This window comes from Equus caballus, chromosome 15 (assembly GCF_041296265.1).
Source record: "Equus caballus isolate H_3958 breed thoroughbred chromosome 15, TB-T2T, whole genome shotgun sequence".
NCBI classification, from domain to species: domain Eukaryota; kingdom Metazoa; phylum Chordata; class Mammalia; order Perissodactyla; family Equidae; genus Equus; species Equus caballus.
Genome location: NC_091698.1, coordinates 76,081,819 through 76,106,122, shown reverse-complemented (window position 1 = coordinate 76,106,122; position 24,304 = coordinate 76,081,819). Strand labels below are relative to the sequence as shown.

General features: G+C 35.8%; 1 protein-coding gene across 3 annotated transcripts in view; it reads right to left on the bottom strand.

Moving 5' to 3' along the window:
* Positions 1 to 24,304, bottom strand: part of PRKD3 (protein kinase D3) — an 82,522-nt gene that overhangs the window by 32,890 nt on the left and 25,328 nt on the right. For 2 of the 3 annotated variants that reach the window (XM_023618417.2, NM_001309468.2), the window contains 5 exon segments: positions 12,002 to 12,140; positions 10,317 to 10,448; positions 9,153 to 9,310; positions 4,063 to 4,255; positions 914 to 991 (listed from right to left, as the gene is read on the bottom strand). In XM_023618417.2, the coding sequence (XP_023474185.1) occupies positions 914 to 991; positions 4,063 to 4,255; positions 9,153 to 9,310; positions 10,317 to 10,448; positions 12,002 to 12,140 (700 nt within the window). 3 annotated transcript variants of the gene reach the window in all.

Here is a 24,304-nt window from a genome sequence, read left to right as displayed (position 1 = left end):
CAGCCCAGGGTTTGGATCCTGGGCACAGACATGGCACTGCTCATCAGGTCACGCTGAGGCGGCGTCCCACATGCCACAACTAGAAGGATCCACAACTAAGATATACAACCATGTACGGGGGGGTTTGGGGAGATAAAGCAGAAAAAAAAAGATTGGCAACAGTTGTTAGCTCAGGTGCCAATCTTTAAAAAAAAAAGACCCTATTAAAAAAAAAATAATGCTGAAAAGTTTAGTCATTACTCCTTTCTTCCAAAAAAGGTAATGACTTCTATTAATATAATCTTGAAAAGAGAAAAAAAAATGGCAAAAAAGGGAAAATGTTTAATGATTATTTGACGGAGAAAGAGACAGTGAGGCAGTACAATGTGTTCTGACGACTATGGACTACGAAGCCAGACAACACGGGTTCAAATCCCAGCTCTACCACTTACCGGCTCTATTTCTTGGGCAAGTTATTTATTGTCTTTGTTCCTAAGTTTATTCATCTGTAAGTACTTATTTCAAAGGGTTGTTCTTAGGCTTAAATGCCAATAAATGTAAAGAGTTTAGAACGTGCCTACTATACAGTAAGCAGTCAATAAATATTTGAACTATGAAATAGTTCTAGAGACAACAGCAGGGTTTTAATATAACTCCTTTTATGTCTAAAGATGAAAGAGGATAAGCAGCACTACCAGCTGTTTTAGACTACCAGGTGATAGGTGGATAAAGGAAAGATGAGAAGGCATAATTACTAACAAAAGTGTACCATTACTTATTTCTGTATTTTGCTTGATTATTAAATCAGACAAAAAAGTCAAAGAAACAAAGTAAACAAAATAAAGTATGCAAATGTAACCTCATACAAAGATAATACACAAAAGAATTGTGACCTTTTCTGATCTTTTATGGAAATTAAGAAAAAGAATTTTACCTCCATTGAATGTCACCTCTCCAAGGCAGTCTCTTGGTACTTTTGATGCACAGCGCTTATGGCAGTTAAATTTACAATCTAAAATAAAACATTCAGATTATTAATTTATGTAAAAAGTCAGGCAGTAACAGACCTGGTTAAAGACTTTCTTTAAATCACCCACAAATAGAGTATTATTAGTAATGAGGATACCAATGATGATGATGATAAAATAATAAAGTTTTCCTCTACTAAGAACTCAGGTCTTGCACTAAAGTTCTGGTTTCAAATTCTGATGCCACCTCTTAATAGTTGTTTAACCCCTCAGGGCTCAGTTTCTTTATCTGTAAAGAAAACTTAATACTATTTGTATAATATTTTGCCAAAATGTTGCTGGCAGCTCGGTTTCCTTTCCTTACCTCACATTCATCTTTCTCATCCCCCTTAAGAGTTTCTCAGGCTGATTAAATTCCCTTCCAATATATGTCAAGCACTTACTTTCAATTCCTAATTATTAGGACCTGGTGGCATATGCAGAAAAGAGACTGAGATTCCACAACCATTTATTAGAAATTAGTAAGGGCTTTCCCATACAACCTTGTGAGGAAGGACTGAGCTTCTCATGCACAAGGTCTCCCACTTGCACATAATGGTTCTCTGCAGCTTACGAGAACCTCAGAGTTGATAGTAAAGCTGATCAGTGTCAGTTACAAGCTGTTCACTACTACTAAGTAACTCAGTGGTTCTCGAACTGTGGTTTCCAGACCAGCAGCATCAGCATCATTTGAGAACCAGTTGGAAATGCAAATTCTTGAGTCCCACCCCAGACCTACTACATCAGCAGCTCTGAGAGGGGGGCTGTGAAATGTGTGTTTTAGTAACTTCTTTAGGTGACAGTAAAATTGAGACCCACTGCCATAACTACTGTCTAACAGCAGTCTGAAATACATCTACTGGCAATAACTGGGTAAAAATCATTTCAAGTCCTGATTCAGAATGATTTTGTAACCCTTGTGATTCAAGAAAATTCTGGGTATTATGCCAATAGAATAGGGAAACGGTCCTTATAAGAAAAAGCCCCATGACATTAATAATTTGGTGCATGATAAAACTTACATTATATTAACACTGTTTTTTTAAATGATAGGCCCTAGAAAAATTCATATATGATATTACTATCTTGCATATATCTTAAAAAACTGATTTGGTTTTTTATCTCATGAGGTTTGCGAACTGTGAAAATAACAAGGTTTCCATTTTCCCTTTGAAAATGTAGAGCCAAATTTGTGGCCCACCTGCAGCAGGTATGTAGATTCTAATGGCAGGCATTTTTATTTCGTTTTATTCCTACCCACGTTTTTATTAATTTGTTTATGGCTTCTTATATTTTATATTTGCTTTCAAGCTGCGTTGAGCTTTTAATATAACAAAGTAGAAAATAAACAGATGAATGAATGGATGAATAGCTCTTTTTGGAATTGTATGTTTTCTCAAATGATCCAGCATAACTGTTTCACCTTAACTAATTATTTTTTTCTTTCTTCCTTAGCTTGACAAAAGAATGAGAATCATGGCTACTTTACTTTTTAAGTATGTTAATTCATATGACAAAAATACAGGACTCACTGAAGTAAATTATGACTTTTTGACTGATAACTAAAATAGCTTAGCTATAAAGAAATATAACCTGCTACTCTCTGAACCAATATAAGCACAAAACATTATTCTTTTAGAGTTCTAAGAAGTTAAACTAATAACCCAGTGGCAGAGTTAAGTGGTTTTATTTCAAAATTCATTAATCTACATATTTATTTTAGTTCCTCTACAAAATATTGTATGCATATGGTTTTGGAACGTTCCGTTCTGTTCAGCAGAGGAGCATTATTTACTATCTTTACTAAGATTACATGTTGGCTAGAATTTGTACATCTGTTATTAATGTTCTTTCCCCAAACATTCCTTACTGGCTTCTTGCCAATACATTTTAGTGTTGATATTTTAAAGTATTAATTTATATATTAACTCATATTCAAAAGTAAGCTGTTGAAATAAAATTTCGACATTTAATTATGCTTGTCTGATGGTTATTCAATACCTGACAACAACCTGTCTTCTATTTGATGTTCTCCCATGTTGCCATATATTGCAAAGGAAAGCTTTTTCTTCTAACATATTCAAGTTAAATTTATACACAATTATTTGACTCTGTATTGTAAACAGCATTTATTGTTGCAAAGACCTCAACTCTAATGTTTTATTTAGATAAAACTGGATAACTCAACTCCATAAATACTTCTACTATATAAAAAAGTATGGTACCAAGAACTGTTAAAAAAATTACATGAAAAATAAGTACATAAGATTACCGACAGACTACTTATACCTTATCCTGGCTCAATGACTAATAACATTTAAACTCTTTATTTTGGTTTTTACTCTGTTGTATAGCATTGTGATGTAGAGAAGATGAGAAGATAAGAGACAAAACGATAAAAGCATAATAACATTATATGACTGTAAGAAAAAAAATATTTCATCACTCTATTAAAAACCTGGTTCATTAAGAGATGTTTTTGGAACACCATGATAGTGTTCTGAGTTAGTATCCAAATATGAGTGGTCCCCATTATAATTCCAGTGGCTTCTACTATAGACTACCTATTTCAGTGTGATTATTCTCCAGAATGACAGTTACTGTACAGCTCTCTTAGCTACATAATTAAAAATAAAAACATCAAAACTATCATAATATGTTTACGTGTGTGTGAATGAATATTTAATAGAAAGAGAAAAGCATTATTTTCTATTTTGATAGTATCTGGCCCTGGAATCAGAAATAGTTGAGCTCAAATATCAGCTTACCTGCCTACTAACTATTCCATATTGGCAAGTGTTAGGCAGCCATACCTCACAGATCTAAATTCTAAGTTTTCACATGTTTATATTCTAATTTTTCTGTAGCATAGTTCCTAGTACCTAGTACACATATTGCAGACAGTAGCAGAAGTTGTTAATAAATACCCATGTATATTTTCTTTCTTTTTTAAATGAACACCTAAGAGATCAATTTCTTTGCTTAACACTTCCAAAACATAAATATTTTAAACTTATATTTGCTAACAAAGACAGAAATGAATTTTACATAAGAAAACACCCTACTGGAATCCTACCTTTACACTGCATTCCTTGGCGAAAGAGGCCTTTCAGTAACCGCTTGCAGTACTGACATATTGTGGGACGAGTGTAAGAGTGAACAGCAAACGTGTGTGGAACTTTTACTCTGCACATTACCATCTTTTCCATCCAGATTGGGCGACCACTCCAAGAAGGAATTCTCTTACTTGGTTCTTGGTGAACATGTGACTAAAACAGAAGTAATTTCCATAAGTAGAAGTCAATATTAAAAACAAAGTATTAAAAGCAAGGCTTGACCACAAAAGTCACTTACTTCAAACACTAAAGCCAAAAATTTAAAAATGTGGATCTCAGCAGTTTCCTCTGGAAGATTAACTTACCAACTCTTGAATGAGAAAAGTGCAGAATTTTTTGCTATTATTTATGCTTTAAAAAGGCAGAAGATAGTTTCATCCTCACATACGTATTCACTGATTAACTATTATTCGCCAGGCACATAAGGCATTTTACAAATAAAAAACAGAAGCCTTAAAAGGAATTCATAACAGATGTCCAAATCCCTTCAAAAACTTTACCAAGGAATTAATCACAGGAAAAGTAAATAAATCAGAAAGTGTTATTGCTGCTCAGGTTGAATTACTGAACACAATGTCTGAATATATTTCGAAACAAGTCTCATTAGTTTTTCAAATTTATTTTAATACTAAAATATGTATGTAAAAATTTAAATCTAATTAATGATGATAATATAAAATAATGGCAGATAGAAAACTAACTAAAACAACTTCAGCCCCAGTAATTATGCTTTAAGAAGTTCCCTGATATTTTAAGTAATTGCTACTTATTTGGGCTTTTCCCCACAAGTGAACAAAAAGAAAAATTAAAGATAGCCTTAATTAAAAAATTTTGCGTAACCTGATGGATGAGTGGATTTTTCTTTTCTTTTCTTTTGATGAGGAAGATTGGCCCTGAACCAACATCTGTTGCCAATCTTCCTCTTTTTGCTTGAGGAAGAATGTCCCTGAGCCAACATCTGTACCAATCCTCCTCTATTTTGTATGTGGGACGCAGCCAGAGCTTGGTTTGATGAGTGGTGCGCAGGTCTGCGCCCAGGATACGGATATGTGAATGCCAGGCCGCCGAAGTGAGGCATGCAAACGCAACGACTACTCCACCAGGCCAGCCCCTGGATTTTTCTAACTATGGCCCTTTCCATATATATGAGGGAAATAAACATATCAAATTATAAGCCAGTTCAATGTGGCCCATCCCATTCATTTAACATTCACTGATTATTATAGGCCAGACTTATACTACGTATTGAAGATACAAAAATTAATAAAGTATAGTCCATGTTCTCCAGCACAAAATTCAAATACATAACTACCATCTAGATGTATTACAGATCTTGTTGTAGCTGCTTGCATCTTCACTGCCAGAACTGAGGTCCTGAGACCTTTCACGTGCCTTCTATAATTAGTAATGTCTGTAACTCAGAGAAGCTGTCATTCTACATTGACATGTTCAACCAATAGAAGCAAAAGAAGCCAGAAGAAACCAGGAGACAGAGAACTGTAACGGAGTTGTGAGGGGAGGAGGGGAAAAAAAGACTTTTTTTGAAGAAAGTAGAAAGAAGGAAAAGAAGAAAAAAGAGAAGAACAGACGAATGGAGGAGAGCACTATAAAAAGAACAGTTTTTCACTAATGTCTAGCCTGAAATTTTCTAAAACAAATTATGAAGCAGTCATTTAAGAAAAGTACAAAAAGAATGTTAAAACCCAAACCAAACTTGCATGCTTCAGCTATGCAAGGTGTCCTAGTCTGGCGCACCCTTCCTCCATGCTGCCATGTACAGGGCACCTTCAGCAAAAGGAACAACACAGTGCTTCTGCAAAGCTAATAAAGAAGCCAGTGGGAACTAGAAACAGATGTTTTAGGCCTTTGTTCATCCCTGGCTCCCTATTTTAGTGGTGACTCAACGCACTGCTTCTCCTGCTTCTACTTCTACCACTTTTGGTTTGTCTCAAGTTCAACACATACAAAATGGACTAAGACTGATTTAGTCAGTCATCGTCAAATACATAGGATATCCCTGTAAGGAAGAACTTTCCTAACAGATCTCTCCATATGTCAATGGCCAGTCAGTGACTGCCTTTTGTGAGGTCCTGATGAGACTGGGGTATTAGGAACATGGTACAGAGCATGTGTGCAAGGAAATACTCAGGACTGTGGTTGTAGGAGCCACCTAATTTTTTATGTCCAGTACAAGTAGTTATTTATGTTATTATTCCTATTTTTGAATATGAAACAGCAAGCTCAAAGGGATTAATATTACCAAGAGCTAGTATTAAATCAAGACTTAGACCTAGGTCTTCTACACGGCAGTCCAGAGATTCTTAACCTTTTTCCCATCTCAACACACCTGGGCAGACGCTTCCATCTCACCAGTGACAGTGGTTTGCCACTACATGGAGTGAGGAAGGCAAGAAAGGTGCAGCAGACTCAATCAGAATTTGGAGGAAGGAGGCTGTTGGTAGAATTACCTAGAGCATTTGGTTAAAATGGGACCACTGAGATTAGAGTAACTAGAACTGAGTCAAAGTGCTTCTCTTACCTTGCTTTAATGACCCCTATTTACAAATTACTGCTTAGCTTAAGTTCTTATTTCTTTCTTATTAACCCGTAACCAAAACTTTTCTAAAAGTAATCTGATTATTTCTACAGCATGGTTAAACTAACATTTGTTGAAGTAATTGCTCACAAAAACTTTGTAACAACATTGCCAACTCTCAATTATATATAATAATAAAGGCATTTAAAGGGGGCAATTCCCTAATTATACATACATATCTGACTTTGGAATATCATTCGGTGAAAGAAATAGCTCCACTTTTTCTAAATGTAAACTTAGACCCAACAATTTCTTTCTACCTTGATTCTGTCCTGTCTTGGCCCCTCCGGAAATGTACTGCAAGGATCATTTTTCTCTCTCATCTCCAAATAGCCATCATTCAATTCTGGTTTCACTAATCTCAGTGGTCCCATTTAAAACAAAATTCAATGAGCAGTCTATTTTCTTCTGCCCCTCCATCTCTTTACTTGATTCCCTTTATTGACTTCATACACTGTAACAGAAACTGCCTTCTTACTGTCACCTGTAAATGACGACAATCTCAGAGTCAGATTCAAAGGTTTCTATTCCCAACTGGCCTTTTTTCCAGCTTATCTCAGTTATCATTGAAGTTTAATATCTTGACTCCTTAGAAACTTTGCTTCCTCATTCCTTATCTATGAAATCAGGATAATATCTATACCTTCCAGGACTGAGGTGAGGATTCCATGGGAAAAGGCAAGTAAAGCCCCCAGCATGAAGCCTGGTACATGAGAACCTAAGAGGTTCTTACTGTGCAGCCACTTGAAGTTAGTTGTCCTCTAACCTTGGCTCAGATTAGAGGTTGCTCTCATCTCCTAATTGCTATCTCCTCCATGCTTTTAGAGTGTCCTCTTTTCCCACTCTTCTTTCCCTCTGATTTTCTTCCATGAGCTCACCTCTTACTGTACTTCCTTCCTTTCTGAAACTGCATGCTTGGACTGACAAAAGTAACCTTCTTGAGAGACATTCCACTCCACAATTTCTACTTGTTCTAAAACACTGCACAGTCTAACCAATTCAAACATGTCACTCTACGTCTTATACTTCCCTAAGGAACTTTCATCTTCAGGATTAAATATAAACTTAGGAATTAAAACATAACGCCTCAGTCATCTGCTCTGTCCTGCTACTTCCTAATCTAGTATTACTCAGTTGGGGATAGCTGGCATACGAACATCATTTGTGCAGCTCCTACAGCAATATATCTCTATCCTATAGTCTCCATGCCCAGCTAAGTTCCCTGTGCAGTTCAGTGTATAAAATGCACTAATTTTTCTATTACCAGTCTTTCCTCAAACTCTTGTATATGTTTCTAATAACTCTTAGCACTCAATTCCTTATACCATAGCACTCTTCTCCTACTTCAAAAATCTCACACTAGGGCTAAGCAATATGGAAATACGGGATTTCTGTGAAAGAATTTCAGAAGTTTTTACTCTGCTGCATCAGATTAGCAAAATCTTGTGACTAGAGTGTCAAGACAACAGCCCAAAGGCTTGATTTTGCCATTAATTTACAGAAGACCAGAGAGGTTACAGAAACAATTAACTGGCAAAACGACTTCCATCCACAGACTGCAATCTTAAATACTATTACATGAACAAGGGAGTTATTTCTTCCTTGATCTATTACCTTTACCCTTGAAGGGTACAATATATTAGGAAAAGTCAATGATCTAAAAATAATCAGATCTGGATTTCATTCTAATATCGCTTACTGATTTTCTTTGTGACTTGAGTCAAGTCACTAGAGCATTCTGAGTCTCAACTGTCTCACTGTATACAGATCTACTGATAGATCTCACCAGGTATTGTGCTGGGCAGGGTGGGGCACACAAAGACAAGAGCACTCTCTTCACTAAACAGATCATAAACTCCTGGAGGACAACCTAGCAGACAAACACTGTGATATTAGGTAGGATGCTATACACACCACTAGGGAGGACTGAAAAGCACTATGGCATTCAAAAGATAAAATAACTTCCAGGTAAGGGGAAAAATCAGGAAAGGTAGTTGTTAAGCGAGATCTGGAAAAGGCATGTAGGGAGAACACCAACAAGAACAAAGATTGGGGAACGAGGGTGTGTTCAAGGAATGTTGAATAGTAGATTGTCAGAAACATAGAATATACAAAGGTTTCCATCTGGGGAGTGATATAATCAGAGTTAATTAAGCTGTAGTGGAATAAGATAATCTGGCTGTAGTGTATAAAATGTGGTACGGAGACCAGGAGTTGGGATACTGGTTAGGAGGCTAATGCAGTGGGGAAGTGATGATGTGACCTCATGGTATACAAAATGCAATTCATTACTATTGGTAAGCCCTGTTCCCACTAATACATTCTAACTTACTTAAGCGTAGGAGTGTTACCATTCTTTAGTATATAACTTATGTTCTAGGATGATATCATATATCCTGTAGAAACACAGGGAATACGAAGTAAAATGCCCTTCTATTACCTTAGAACACATACCTCTTCATTGGGAAGGGGTACATATTCAGTCTGTAGGGGTCTTGGAACTGAAAGGCCAGGTCCTGGCAGAGATACATTTGACAGACGTCTCTTTCTTACTCCACTACAGTTATTGGGAATCTTGAAGGCACATCGTTTATGATAATTTAATCCACAGCCTAAATATATTTTAAAACATAAAACAATAAGTAGATTTAAAAAAACTTTACTATATAAGTGTGTTACATAAAAAACAGGAGCTTCTTTTATTTAATCTATTTTCTCTAGCAGCAACTGATACCCTAATTGAGAACCCAGATGACAGGCTAAGTGCAAACTAACAAATTCAAGAAAAAGAGGAAATATATAGAAAGGTTTAAAGTTAGCTAGAGTGGTGGTTCTTGAAGTGTGGTCCCAAAGGCATCATCAGAGAATTTGTTAGAAATGTAAAGTATCGGGCTTCACCCTAGACCTACTGAATCAGAAACTCTGGGGATGAAGGCAAGCAAAGTATGTTTTAACAGGTCCTCAAGGTAATTCTGATACATGGTAAAGTGTGAAAAACACTGGCTTTGAGGCACTTCAGCAAACTGTGGACTATGTACCAAATCCCTCCCATGATGTGAAAACTATATGGAATTCAAATTTTAGTGTTCATAAATAATTTTATTGGAAGACAGCATGCTCACTTGTTTACATCTTTTCTACGGCTACTTTCACACCACAACAGCAGAGTTTAGTTGGGACAGAGACTATAATATGACCAGCAAAACTTAAAAAAATTTACTCTCTGGCCCTTTAAGGAAAAAATTTATTAACCCTCCACCTTAAAGGATGGTTTCTTCATCAGAAACATGCACCTGCATTCTACCCCCAGTAATTCTAATTCAGGACAACTTTACTGCGGCATGTAAAAGACTAACGTTTTAAAAAGATAATTTAAAAAGATAATAAGATAAAAAGTTAATATTTATTGAGCCACTACTTTGTGCCAGGTATTTTACCCATATAACTTCATTTAACTATTTACTCTTCATGAAACCAGTGAGGTAGAGTACATTTTACAGACAGAGAAAATGATCCTCAGAGAGGCCTAGTTTAAGTTGACCTTATTCTTTCATTGATGATTAGAGAATGGAAATATGAAATTCTATTTCAAATGATACAAAAATTTAGAACACATACCTTCACATTTCAGTCCCTGACGTACCAATCCCCAGAGCATCTCACCACAATAATCACAAAAGGTAGGAGCTTTGTAAGAATGTACATAGAGAGTATGTGGACGAATCTGGAAGTCTTCTACTGTGGCCAAAGCTTTTAAAAAAGAAAAGTTTTTTTTAAAAAAACCCTTATATTTGTAATTGTGATGAGATTAAGAACGGTGACCATGTTTGCTTATGTCAAAATACAGAGTATCGTTTTTTCTCTGAAAGTTTCATCTGACCATAAAAATAAATTATTTTCAGCATTTAATACTATGGTTTTTAAACTCTATTTTAGGAAGTTCATCAGCTTCAAATAATTTGAGCTACAAAAGTAGGTCTGTAGGTACATATTTCAACCTCCAAAAGCATTTTCTCAAAGTGATAAGATTGCATACAGTTGTTGGGTCTGTTTTAAATTAAAAACTATTTAACTTACAATACACTGGAAAACAGAACACTAAAGACAAAAACAAAAAACACCCCATAAAACTTGGAACTTACCCTCAATTTATAGCAATGTTTCTGTGGTAAATGCACTGAGTTCTAACTTAAGATCCCAGCATATGCACTCTGTCTGTTCTCTATAGTCCTAGTGGTTAGGAAAAAGAGACCCCTCCCTCTGTGAGAAACTGAACAGAAGACACATCCATCAGCAGACATCCTCTCACCTAACCTGCAAGTCATTAGTGGATATTCCTGTGGCTGACAAAGGGTCCGTATCAAAGAAGGAATGGATATGAGCATGATCTCCAGGGAGGACAGGGAGTGAAGCCTCTGAGTGAAGAGGAAGTTAAGGATTGGGACGTGTATAGACGTTTGGGGTTGTGGTGTAGAAGATGAGTGATCAGTGTAAGGGCTAGATGAATGAGAAAGATCAGGGACTAACAAGAAAAGGTGATGGTCAGAGAGGATATCAATACGCTCCAAAGAAGAATCTGGAAGGGGAAAAAATGATGGCAGAACTGGACTCTTGGCTAGCTTTCCTTCTCTTCCTACCCTCTCCCCCTTACCCTCTCCTCCTCCTTTACTTCCTGCCAAACAAGAAGTTTTGCAGGCCTACTATATGCATTCTTTGTTCCTTTATACTCCTCACTAACAATCCTGCCCACCTGCTGCTGGATGAGATCAGAAACAGCAGGAGCTAAGGAACAATGAATGGCAAGACTGGGTGAGGAGGGGAAAGGCGAGAGGTAAGAAAATGCCCACTGAGTACAGAAAGGGAGGGAGCATTATTGAGGTCATGGAAATAAACAGTACTGCAGTTTCCTCTTCCACATCTTCATTACTTCTTCTTCTCTGATTTTCTTTTCTGAACCCCAATTCTCTTCTATGCTCTTCACAGAAACAGGGAAAAGGGAGCAGAATTTCAGTGTAACTGTTTTATCTCTTGACTCAAAGAAGAGTATATTCCTCTTCCAGTTCAACTGATAATTCCCTTAGCTTAGTAACATTCAAACAAGGAATGCAGGGCTTATTTTCCTACTTTCTCATCTGTGATATAACCTGCCTGAAAGTAAAAATCACATAGTAACCAATATTATAGATGAAAGAAGTGAGCAACTATAATACAAAACCTAAGCATAAGTGAACTTGGCATTTAGTACAAAAACTAAGTCTCGGTGAAAAAAAAGGCAACAAAATTTTAAAAAGCTATTTACTTACCTGAAAGAACAACTTCTACTAGGTCTCCTTCATGTATTTCATCTGCTGAGGTAATCAGCTGCAAAATATTTTCTGAGCTCATATCATGGCGAAAGAGAAGAATTTTGTCATACATGCCAAAGAATCCACACTCTGGAAACTGCAGGAAAACAGTCCTTTATCAGTATACCCTTAGCTTTCTATTTTTATAAGTAAATGCTAAATCTTATGAAAAAAATGTAAGTGTAGTAATAATCTAAAAGATCTACCACATACTCAAGCATTCTGGTTAACTTTCAAGTTCAAAAATAGAGAAGTAAACAAATATAAATAATCACTGATTATCTTAAAACACGTCTCTTGGAAATATAAGATTTCTTTATTCAGCTATTGACGGAGAAAATAATCTTGAACTCACGTTACTCTATCTTACATATAGCCTGAGAGGGAAGCAGTCTTTCCTGTCCTCTAGAACAGAGCTTCCTATATGGTTAGCTACTAGCCACATGCAGTTATTTAAATTTAAGTTAATTTAAATGAAATTAAAAGCTTAGTTCCTCAGTCACACTAACCACATTACATGTGCTCAATCGCCAACTCAGCTTCTGGCTACCATTCTGGACAGTGCAGATATAGAACACTTCCATCATCACAGTAAATTCTATTGACTAGTGCTGGTAGAAGATCAATTCCTAAGCTACAGTCACAAGAGTACCAATTTCAACATTTTTGCCCAATGCACCTACAGCCTCTAGCATCTATCTAATATTTTCTTTAACCTACTCACTGTAATTACAAACAGATGATTCTTTACGGTACCTTTCTTTTTAAAAACCCTTTGACCAGAGTAGGAGACTTGGAGATCTGTTCACATATACCCCATGCACATTATTTCAGGGCTTCCACATTTTGTGATTACAGTGCTGAGACGCTTTGGGGATTAGTACACCAAGGACTAAAATATGAAAGGTATGAGTTCTAAAATTTTTTATAGTTATAATAAAGTTATTTAAGAGAAAATTTTAAGGACTTGCCTTACAAAATAACTATTTAATTTTAAAATCAATCAAAAAATAAGACCATCTTCTAAACTACCAGTGCCTTGGGAAATGCCGCTCTAGAAATTTCAAATTTGTTTAGGTAATCTCATAATTGTATACTTTCACTGACTTATTTTGGCTCATTATAGAATATCCTGTAATGAACTATATAGCATGTCACTGACCTGCACTGAATGGCCTGATATGTACCAGTAAAACTAAACTGTAATGGCATTTGTTACCGGCATGTTGCTGAGGACAGGGTGCACCCATTTCATAGGGTAGCACTTCTTTGTGAGGACTCATAAAAGAGATTTCTCTGGTTGGTTTTTATAATACGAATGATTTGATCATGTAACTAATCATGTTTTCTTGTTTACTCTGCCCACTGGAAAAACCAAAGCCAAATATGTAACCCACTTCTAGCATAAGTCTAGGGTCTTAAGGCAGGTGTTTTAGGCGCAGATACCAACCTAGCTTTATCTTATTTTCTGACCTTAATTTTCCCATTAAAAATTCTTGTATATACTGTAAATCTCTAAAAGGTCTCAAATGTTTTTTGAAAAGGTTAAATTTTTTAAAATGGTAAACGACTTAGAAATTTAAGAGTTTATTTGTATTTTTTTTAACCTGAGTAAATGATGGGAAAGTAGAAATATTTAGAATTTTTATAATACTCATTCTCCTTTCAATTACTTGAGTTACCAATAATGTTTCTAAAACTTCACAATATGCTTTAAAAATATATCCAACGGTAACAGAATTTTCAATCGAAAAGACAAGTAAAAACATAATCGAAAAATTATTTTTATCAAATTTTAATTTGAATTTTTAAATTTTATTAAATTTTATTAAGTTATTACTGAATTCAAATACATCAAATGAGGAGTAAAACATCCCCATAACTTAGCTGCAACAATTCTTAATGATTAATAAAAATGGATTCCACATTCCATCCTTATAAAAATAAAATCTCTAACAAAATATTTTTATGAACAAAATTCATTTTAAAAATTTGCATTTTTTGCATGTCTTCTAACTGCAGAGCATTGGCCCCAAGGTTTGTAAAGGTAAAACGGTCCTTGCCTTCCAGGAGCTTAAATCTAGCAGGAAGATGGAAATAAAACAAATATTATTGAACATGATAAGGGAAATGCCAAAAATAAAAAATAAAATTTTAGAAGAGAGAATAAAAAACTTTAACTGGGAAGGCAGTTTCCTGTTATATTCCTGAATAAAGTGATATTCAAGCAGAATCCTAAAAAGAGAAGCAAGGTTTTCATAGGCAGAAAGTGAAAGAGAAAGTGTAAAGGGCATCGTTGAGAAAATACAAAGTAAACGGGAGAAGGTAAGTAGACCCCGGTGACTGAAGAAGGAAGTGGAGGAGGGCTGGGTAGAAAGAGACAAAAACAGACAAACTTGACATCAGTTGAGCTGGGTTCAAGCTTTGCCACCTACTAACCATAACACCTTAGAGAGGCTCCTTAACCTCTGCACTCACTTTCTTGTCTACAAATTAGGAATAATAGGAACATTGGCTTTAGAGGGTTCTTGTGAAAATTAAATTACTTGATGGCTATAAAACACTCTACACTGTGATTGATAAATACTAGTGGTTTATATTATTCTGCATCCAAAGGGGAGAGATAAAGGGTCCCAGAGCAAGGCAGTAACACGAACAAATCTGTATTTTAAAAAGCTAATGCTAATGGCACTGTGTAGCAAGGACTGGAAGACACCAGAGCAACCTCCTGAGGGAGGCTGAAGGAATTCATCAGGAAAGAGGTATGAGGGTCTGGATTACGCAGTAAGATGGAAGCAAGACAACAAGGAACTATCTTTGATGAATTATATGGATCATTAATACTGTTTTGACCAAACAAGAAGTCCCAATAACTAAAGAACTAAATGAACACATCAATGAGAAAAGAAAAACATTAAAATAATTATGGCTTAGAAAAAATACATATAAAATAATCTTCTTGATAAACACATGACCTAATGAATTCATACTGACATTATTAAGAGACTAAAGAGCTAGTAAAAAGAATTATAGGGAGTATCAAGAATATTTATTTAAAATAAGCATTTGTGTACCAGGCTGGAAAGCCTTCAGTGATGATGACAAAGTAATTTTCTTGACTAACAAAGGTTTACAGACTAGATTTACCTATATGGTTGAGGAATTACAGAGCTCCAAGGGAGGGATAAATGTAATAACTAGGCTGTGAAAAAAAGATTTCTGCTCTTCATGATTATGATTTATAGGTGTGTTTGGTAGAATATGTAGGAACTATCTGAAAGCGAGATTCAGCACAAAACGAAGTAACAGACAATACGGCCTAAAAAAAGCAAGAGAGAGTATTAAACATTGCCACTGAACATCAGGGAAACACTGTGACCGAGCCTTAAGACATTATGAAGTCTTGGGGCATGGGTATATTAAACATCTAAAAAGAACAAACAAGGAAACAAATCATGAGCACATACTTTAAAAGATCTAAACAATTACTGAGAAAAAAATCCAAAAAGAAACACAAAACAAAATCCTGTTAATAATGATTTGAATACACAGGGATTGATTGTTTATGATTTTTAAAATTCAGAAATTAGATTTTCAAGCAGGAATGAATTCTAAGTTAATGTTTCAACTCTGGCCACAAACTAGAATCACCTGTGGAGCTTAGAACAAAAGATGCTAAGGCTCTCTTCCCAAATTTATGGTTAAGCTGTGGGGAATAGGACATGAACACCTGAATTTCAAATTTACTTTTATATTATTCAATGTATTCATTATATATGCTCTTCTTAACAAATAGACTTTAGGGCCAGCCCGGTGGTGCAGTGGTTAAGTGCACACGTTCTGCTTCTTGGCAACCCGGGATTCGCCGGTTAGGATCCTGGGTGCAGACATGGCACCGCTTGGCAAGCCATGCTGTTGTAGGCGTCCCACATATAAAGTAGAGGAAGACGGGCACGGATGTTAGCTCAGGGCCAAGCTTCCTCAGCAAAAAAGAGGAGGACTGGCAGTAGTTAGCTCAGAGCTAATCTTCCTCAAAAAAAAAAAAAAAAAAGTTTTAAGAATAGTTTTAGAGTTACAGAAAAACTGAGACAATAGTACAGAGTTCTCATACACCCCATACCCAGTTTCCCCTATTATTAACATCTTACATTACTATGGTACATTTATTGCAATTAATGAACTAATATTGGTACATTATTATTAACTAGAGTCCACATTTTACTCAGATTTCCTTAGTTTTTCCCAATGTCCTTTTTCTGTCCCAGGATCCCATCCAGGATACCACATTGCCTTTAACTGTCATGTTTCCTTGGGTCCCTTTTGGCTGTGAGTTTCTGAGACTTTGCTGGGTTTTCATAACCTTGACTGTTTTGAGGAATACTGTTCAGGTATTTTGTAGGATGTCCCACTACTGAAATCTGTCTGGTATTTTTCTCATGATCAGACTGGAGTTATGGATTTTGGGGAAGAAGACCACAGAGCTAAAGTGCCATTCTCATCACATCATTATCAAATGTACCTACCATCAACATGATTTATCACTGTTGATGTAGACCTTGATCATCTGGCCGAGGGAGTGTTTGTCAAGTTTCTTCACTGCAAAGCTACCCTCCTCTCCCCGCAATACCACACTCTTTGGAAGCAAGTCACTATGCTTAGCCCACATTTAAGTAATAGCAAGTTATGTTCCCGCTCCTTGAAGACAGAGTACCTACATAAATTATTTGGAATTCTTCTGCACTGGCAATTTATCTATTTCCCCCATTCATTTATTTATTCATCCAATCACATATATCAGTATGAATGCATGGATATTTAATTTACACATTGGAATAGAATATATACTCTTTTAAAATGTAATTTATTTTTGAATAGGCAATTTATTCACATGGTTCAAAATTTTTAAAGTACAAAAGAGGTGAGTGCAAAATCTATGCTCTAGTTGCCCAGTTTCCCCACCATAGTCAATGCCAGTTTTCTCAGTACTGTTCTGAATATATTTAAACATCACCAAGTACACATGGATATCTTTCCCCTATTTTATACAAACGGTGGCACACTATAAACAGTGTTCTGCATCTTGTTCTTTTTCACTTAGCAATATCTTTTAGAGATCATTCCATAACAGTGTACAAAGAACATTCTCCTTTTTTTACAGCTGTATAGTTTTATTTTTACCAGTTCCCTACTGATGGGATACGGGTTAAGGAGTAAAACAAATCCAAACTGACTCAAGTTCAAATCCTGATCCACTTCACTTACTAACTGTATAACCATGGCTAAATTACTTAACCTCAGTTTCTCCAACTGTAAAATAGTACCTGCTTCACAAGGTCGTCATGACACTTAAGTAAATATATGTAAAGAGCTTAGAACTCCTGGTATGTTTGGAGTGCTATATGAATCTTAGCTACTGTTTCGAGACCTTTACTACAAACAATACCCAGTGTATAAACTTACATCTTTTTCCATTTTCTGAGTATATGAATAGGATAACTTCCTAGAAGTATATTTGCTAGGTCAAAGAACATGCACATTTGACATTTTTAGATATTGCCAAAATGCTCTTTATAGAGGCTATACTAATTTATACTTCCACAGTAATGTATTAATAAGAGTGCTTGTTTTTCCCACACTCTATTTTATAGTGTTGTATTAGTCAGCTCAGGCTGCATAACAAAATACCATAGACTGAATAGCCTAAACAACAGAAATTTACTTTCTCACACTGCTGGAGGCTACAGTCCGAGATAAGGGTACCAGCATGGTCAAGTTCTAGTGAGAGCCCTCTTCCTGGCTCACAGACAGCAGCCTTCTTGCTGTGTGCTTAGATGACCTTTCCTCCAAGTATCCACGTAGTGGGGGGGATTTCCTTCTCTCTTCCTCTTCTTATAAAGCCACTAATCCTATCGAATTAGGACCCCACCCTTATGATCTCATTTAACCTTAATTATCTCCTAAAAGTCCTATCTCTAAATACAGTCACACTAGGGGTTAGGAATTCAACATATGAACTGGGGGGGAGGAAAAACACAATTCAGTTCATAGCAAGTGTATTAGCAAACACTGATCTTACACAAAGAATGGTATTTCAGAATAGTTTTATAAGAAGTGAAGTTGAACATTTTTTTCACATGCTTAAGAGATACCTGTATTTCCTCTTCTGTAAATTATTCACATTCTTTTCCCACTTTTAATGGATTGGTGATCTTTAAAATTCCAAATCCAATCATTTCTTAGAATGTTTTTCATTATGTGAGAGATCTTTAATAAGTCCTGAACAACATACCAAAAAACAAACAAAAACCCTATATATTTAATACTTGATATGTTTCTCAAAATGATGTGATGCCAGTAACACATCCTGTACAGAAAAAGGGAGCTTTTCCAAGATAATGGCTTATTTTCCTAAGCCAGACTTCAGTAGAATAAAGAACAAGGGAGAACTTTTTCCCCCCTTTCAGTTGTAGAATTTTAAGAAGAAATATTCTAGTAAACTAATGAAAATCAATTCTTGATTACTTTTCTGAGTCTGCTATTTTCACTGGGCTCTTTTCTATTTATCGTTCCAGAAATCTTACCTAACAATGGTATGTCTTCCAAGCATTTTATTCTCTTGGGGGGAAAAAAAGCACTACTTTTTTGATAGGGAACAAGATTAAAAGAGCTGCAGAGGTGGTAATGTGCTCAGTAACTGCAAATAATTGTCACTGGCTATTTATTTAGTTTATTCTGCTAAGGCAGTGGTTCTCAATCGGGTGATTTTGGCCCCAGAAGATAAATGGTGATGTCTTGAGACACTTTTGGTTGTTACAACTTGAGGTACTGGCATCTAGTAGGTAGAGAGCAGGGATACTGCTGAACATCCTACAATGCACAGCACAGCCCCCAGAACAAAGAATCATCTGTCCCAAAATGTCAACAATGCTGAAGTTAAGAACACTCTGCTCTAGGGAATAAAGGAGTCAAGAGTATAGAGAGACTGGAAAATGTGGAAGGAAGTTAACAACCTTCTGAAAACTGGACATGCCCATATTTCCTTCCCTAGCCTACCTCAGCCTTGATTAAAAGAAGAAAGAGGAAATGAAAGTAACAGCAAAAGAACTAGCAGGGAAGAAGAAAAATAGGCCTTTAATTTGGCCTCTTTCCAAATTCCCCCAGGCTTTTCTGGATTTGCTTTCTATAGACTGTGCCAATGACTCCTCTTGACTGTGCAAAATGAAGTCTTTTCCCAGTCCATATGGGAAAGTAACAGAATTTCATCATAAAGCTATCAAATTCTTACCCTTTACATGCTCTCTTTGCCCACTCTAGATTCTTTCTTTGCTTTTGCACTATTGATGGCTTCAAGAATAAAAACCACATCAGCTTATCTTTCTGGAACTATTTTATAGAAGTTACTTTTTATGGTATTAACTTAGACTCGTTGTAAGTAAAAGGTTCCAATACTTGCAAATAAAATTCTTTCAAGAAACACTATATTTTGAGAGTTCTTTAACGTAACAGTTTAAAGTTCATGTCATTGAAATGGCGAGTAAAATGTTAGATGAGGTAAGAAGTTTTCAAGTTTTTGATTCTACTTGGTCAAACAATTTTTACATGTTAACAAAATAGCTTCAGAATTTAACATTACCTGAACAAATAATTTATCACGATACACGTTTTTAAAAGGAACATAGGTTTTATTCTAAGGGCAATGGGAAAACTTTGAAGAATTTTAAGGTACATTTAGTTTAGTTTTCAAAAAATGTTTCTAAATGAAGTATAATGAGTAAAGTGCACTAATCTTAATTACAAGATGGATAACCACACACACACACACCCACACACACCCCAGCCCGTGTAATCACTACCCAGGTCAAAATACAGAACATTCTCAGCACCACAGGTTTCTTTATATTCACTTAATTTTTTAAGTTGAATACTAAGGTCATTTTTAAATTTGATGCCAAATAAATCTTCACAGTACATCTTTCTAATAATAAACCAGATGATAGTAAATAAGCTCCAGAAGGGCAAGGACATTCTCTTTTCATGTTCCCTACTGAATCCCCAAGCCACCCTGGTGGTCTAATAGTTAAGACGTGGCAATGTCACCACCACAACCAGGGCTTGTTTCCCAGTTAGGCAACCACACCATCCAACTGCCAGTTGTCATACTGCAGTGGCTGCATGTTGTCATGATGCTGAAAGCTATGTCACCAGTATTTCAAATACCAGAAGGGTCACCCAGGGTGGACAGATTTCAGCAGACCTTCCAGACTAAGACAGACTATGAAGAAGGACCTGGCCACCAACTTCTGGAAAAAACAACTGGCCATGAAAATCCTATGAAGGGCCGTGGAGCACCGGCTGATACAACACCCGGTGAGAGGATGGTGCAAAAAGACCAGGGAGGGTTCTGCTCTGCTGTGCACAGGGCCACTAGGAGTTGGAATCGACTTGAGAGCACTAACAAACTAAATCCCCAACACCTAGAACTTAGTATTTAAAAGGTACCTACTTAAAAAAATGTTGACTATTGAGCAAAGGTAACTAACTTAACACTATCCCAGAAACGAATATAACATTCACATAATTTTTTTAGCAAAGTACTTAACTGAACAGAAGAATTTCAATGACTGTTTCTACATATAGAGGGAAGGCAGTAGAGTCTAAATGAGTCAATGAAAAAATTATTCAGTGTGGACTCTCAATTTATTCTGAACTTCCATCATTAATCTCCAACTCAGAATTTTCCGGATATGGTATACCAGAGGAGCCACTTCATTTAACACTTGTCATTTCTCTTTGACACAAATCAGAGCGATCTTTTTTCATTTTCCTTTTTCTTTGTTTTGTTATTCTGATTATCTTTAATTCAAACTTTCTGGAACTTCCTATTCTAGCCAAGGTCTTAATCTGAATATGCAGCAAAATTAAAAAAAAAAATTCTTTCAGTTCGAGCCTCCAGATTAGTAATGGTTCCCTAACACTGTTTTGCCAAGGCAAAAAAATGTAGGGACAGGGTATAGAGTAAAGAGTAGGATGTCACCTAGTTGCTGCAACACAGCTGTAGTAGAAAGAATGGGGCAGGAAAAAACAACACAGAATGAACTGGCTTTTAGAAAACAAAAGATACAGCTGGGGTTTTCGCTCTATTTTGGCAGGACCTGAAAATTACACCCAACCCATGTCTGCAGAGACAATGCACTCAGTCAAAGAACAGACCAAAACCACTCCTAATAGGATACATAAGCAAAGAGCCTTCAGGTCTAGTGTCATATAAATGGTCAAAACTAAAAACAAATGTTTTAAATCAGTTAAAAGCAGACAGTCAGTTTTAGTTAGAATCATTTCATTTTCAGTAAACATCATTATAGTTTAAAGTGAACTGCTGTCTGCCAATTTCTTTTCTCACTCCAATTACATCTACTATGTTCATTCAACAAATTAAGCAGTAGCAGTTATATCAGAGAGGTATTTTCTAAGCCTCCTGGCAATATGAAAGCAAGAAGGTGGGGAACTAACATTCACTGAGCGTAGTTACTATGCATCAGGTAGGTATTGTGTAAAGCACTTGACACAGGCTATGACACTTATTTTCCTCAAATCTCCTAAAACAAGTAATCCCAGTCCTCTAATAAAATCAACACTTGATCACTATTTTTTATAGTTTGTCATACGCTAAATACTAAAATCAAAAGACAAGAGTAAAGCAATGTCAGCGTGTTGGAAGAATGCTATAAGTGCTTTGGTATTTACTAAAATTTTAAGAACACTACAGGAACAATGATCTTTCCAGATTTAAAGAGATTTAAAAACCATAACTATTTTGGGGTCACTAACTATGTGCCAGATACTTATCATATAAGGTCTTTGCATTTAATCATAATTTTTTAATGGAGGTAGATATTTGGATCCTAGTTTCATAGATGAGGATCAGAAGTTAAGTGACTTGAAAAGGGTCTATAGTTACAAAACGAGAAAGTGGCAGAATCAAAATCTCCTCCTGGGTGTGTCTCTGATTTGAAAACACTGCTACCTCTTTCTTGGATTCTCTTTTTTTTTTTTTAACATACACCAATAACAAAAAATTGTACAGACTTAAACACTAATATAATTTGGACACTAGGAATCCAGGCATGAATAATCACTGTAAAACAGGCAAGGCTTCTGACCTATTCCCTGAGTTGTGATTTGCACATTTGTAATCTGACTCTCTGGTACTGGCCTCCCAGCAGAGATCTGATCAGCCAGTTTCTGCTTGGCTCAATTCCAGCTCTACCCGCTGATCAAATCTGCCTTCCCTGGTTCTCCAGATTGCTAGTCCCACTAGTTTTTTGGGTTTTATCATGAAAAAAAAGGACTCCCTTCAGCTTATAAACTCCTAGAAAGCAGAGATCCTGTTTGTTGTTAAGTTTGGTTTATAAACCAATATGAAGATATAGGAATCTAATATACATAGGTTAAAAATCTACTTCATTGTTTAACTATATCCATATTCATAAGAGAAACTGTACTATTCTTAAAACAAACACATCCAAGCCAAGCTAGAAATTCTATTTTAAAGCTCTCAAGCTAAAATTCATAGCTAGAAGATATTCATATTCAATAATTTAATAAAACCCTACCACAGTACTAACGGAAGTTTTTGATTTCTCCAAACCAGAAATTCTATTTCCACATCAGTTTAATTGAGGGTTTTTCAACTTCAGCACTACTGACTTTTGAGCCAGGTAATTCTTGCTGTGGAGGGCTCCCTTGTGCATTGTAGCAGCATCCTTGCCCTCTACCCACTAGATGCCAGTAGTAGTCCCTCACCTCCAGCTGTGACAACCAAAAACGTCTCCAGACATTGCCAAATATTCCCACGGGGTCAAAATCACACCGGTTGAGAACCACTAGTCTAATTTAATCTTATACATTAAAATCAGATACCGGAGCTGTAATGTATGCCAATAAAACAGTCAGAAGACCTAATTTCCATCCTTACAAGGAATAAGGAAAAAGTTCACTGGTGTCCTTACAGAGTGAATAACTTTGAGAATTTCAGAGTATTTTAGAAGAACCAGGTGTTTTGCACAATCCCAGAAATTAAGAGCTCTACGAAGTAAATATCTGACAATCTAAACTAGTAGGAGTGGGTTGGGCACAACTAAGGCACTGATACATGAAACAGGATAGAAAGAATACTAGTGCTTTTCTCTTCATTTCTTTCTCTTTGTAGCTCTGAGAACTATAAATCATTTCATCAATGGAAGTAATTACACCAAAGATCATTTGCAGTAAGTATCATATTTTTAGCAGTAAAACCAAGCAGAATGTGTCCTGTAACAAACGTCTACTGAGTATAAGGCATTTCTGGGGAAAGATGAATAAGACAGCACCAATCTCAAAGCAACATAAATGTTGGAAGCATTTCAAATATTCAAAAAAAGGAAGCTCAACTTTTTGGCTTATGCTAACAACAACAACAACAACAAAAGAAAACTCCACCCACTCCACCCTCGGGATGTGTTATGAAATTGGACTGAATTCAAAGAGTGACCACTTCTGGTCACATTCAAGTTTTAAGCCAAGCTCAACTATGAATGATCTGTTGGTTACAGAGATATTTTCTTGGGGAAAAAAAACTCAGCGTATATGTTGTGTATTATCTGTGTTAGAATTTCATCCAGTTTTTAACTTGTAAGACTTGAATCACTGATTGTTCTTCATTTCTATGAGGTTTTACCATACCTTCACCTATACTAAAAATACCAGTTTCATTTTCCCCCTAATTGAACACATGATACCTAATCTGCGTTTATTACCATATTTTGACCATTTTCCCACATGCTTGTTTACTAATTTAATATCTGTGTGAAATATATTTTTGTATCATCTAAAGAGATCAATGTTTTTCTTACCAATACATGAGCTCTTTATAAAGACATTAACCTTCTATAATACGTGCTGTAATATTTTCCCAATCTTATTTTTATTTTTACATAAGCAAATATTACAATTTTGAATATTCTAACCTGTAAACTGTTCTCTTCCCTTGTGTTTCCTTTTACTGATCTGAAACTGAGTTCTCTCACGCTAAGTTTGATAAATATTCAATTCCATTTCATACTAATCTTCCTTTGATTTGAATTCTCATATTTAACCTTTAATTGCTATGAAATTTATCTTGGTGTTGGGTATTAAGTGAAGGTCTATGTTAATGCCCCTTCAAGTGCTTAACTAGTTTTCTAAACTCCATTTCTGAAAAAATGACTTCCTTTTATTTCTCAT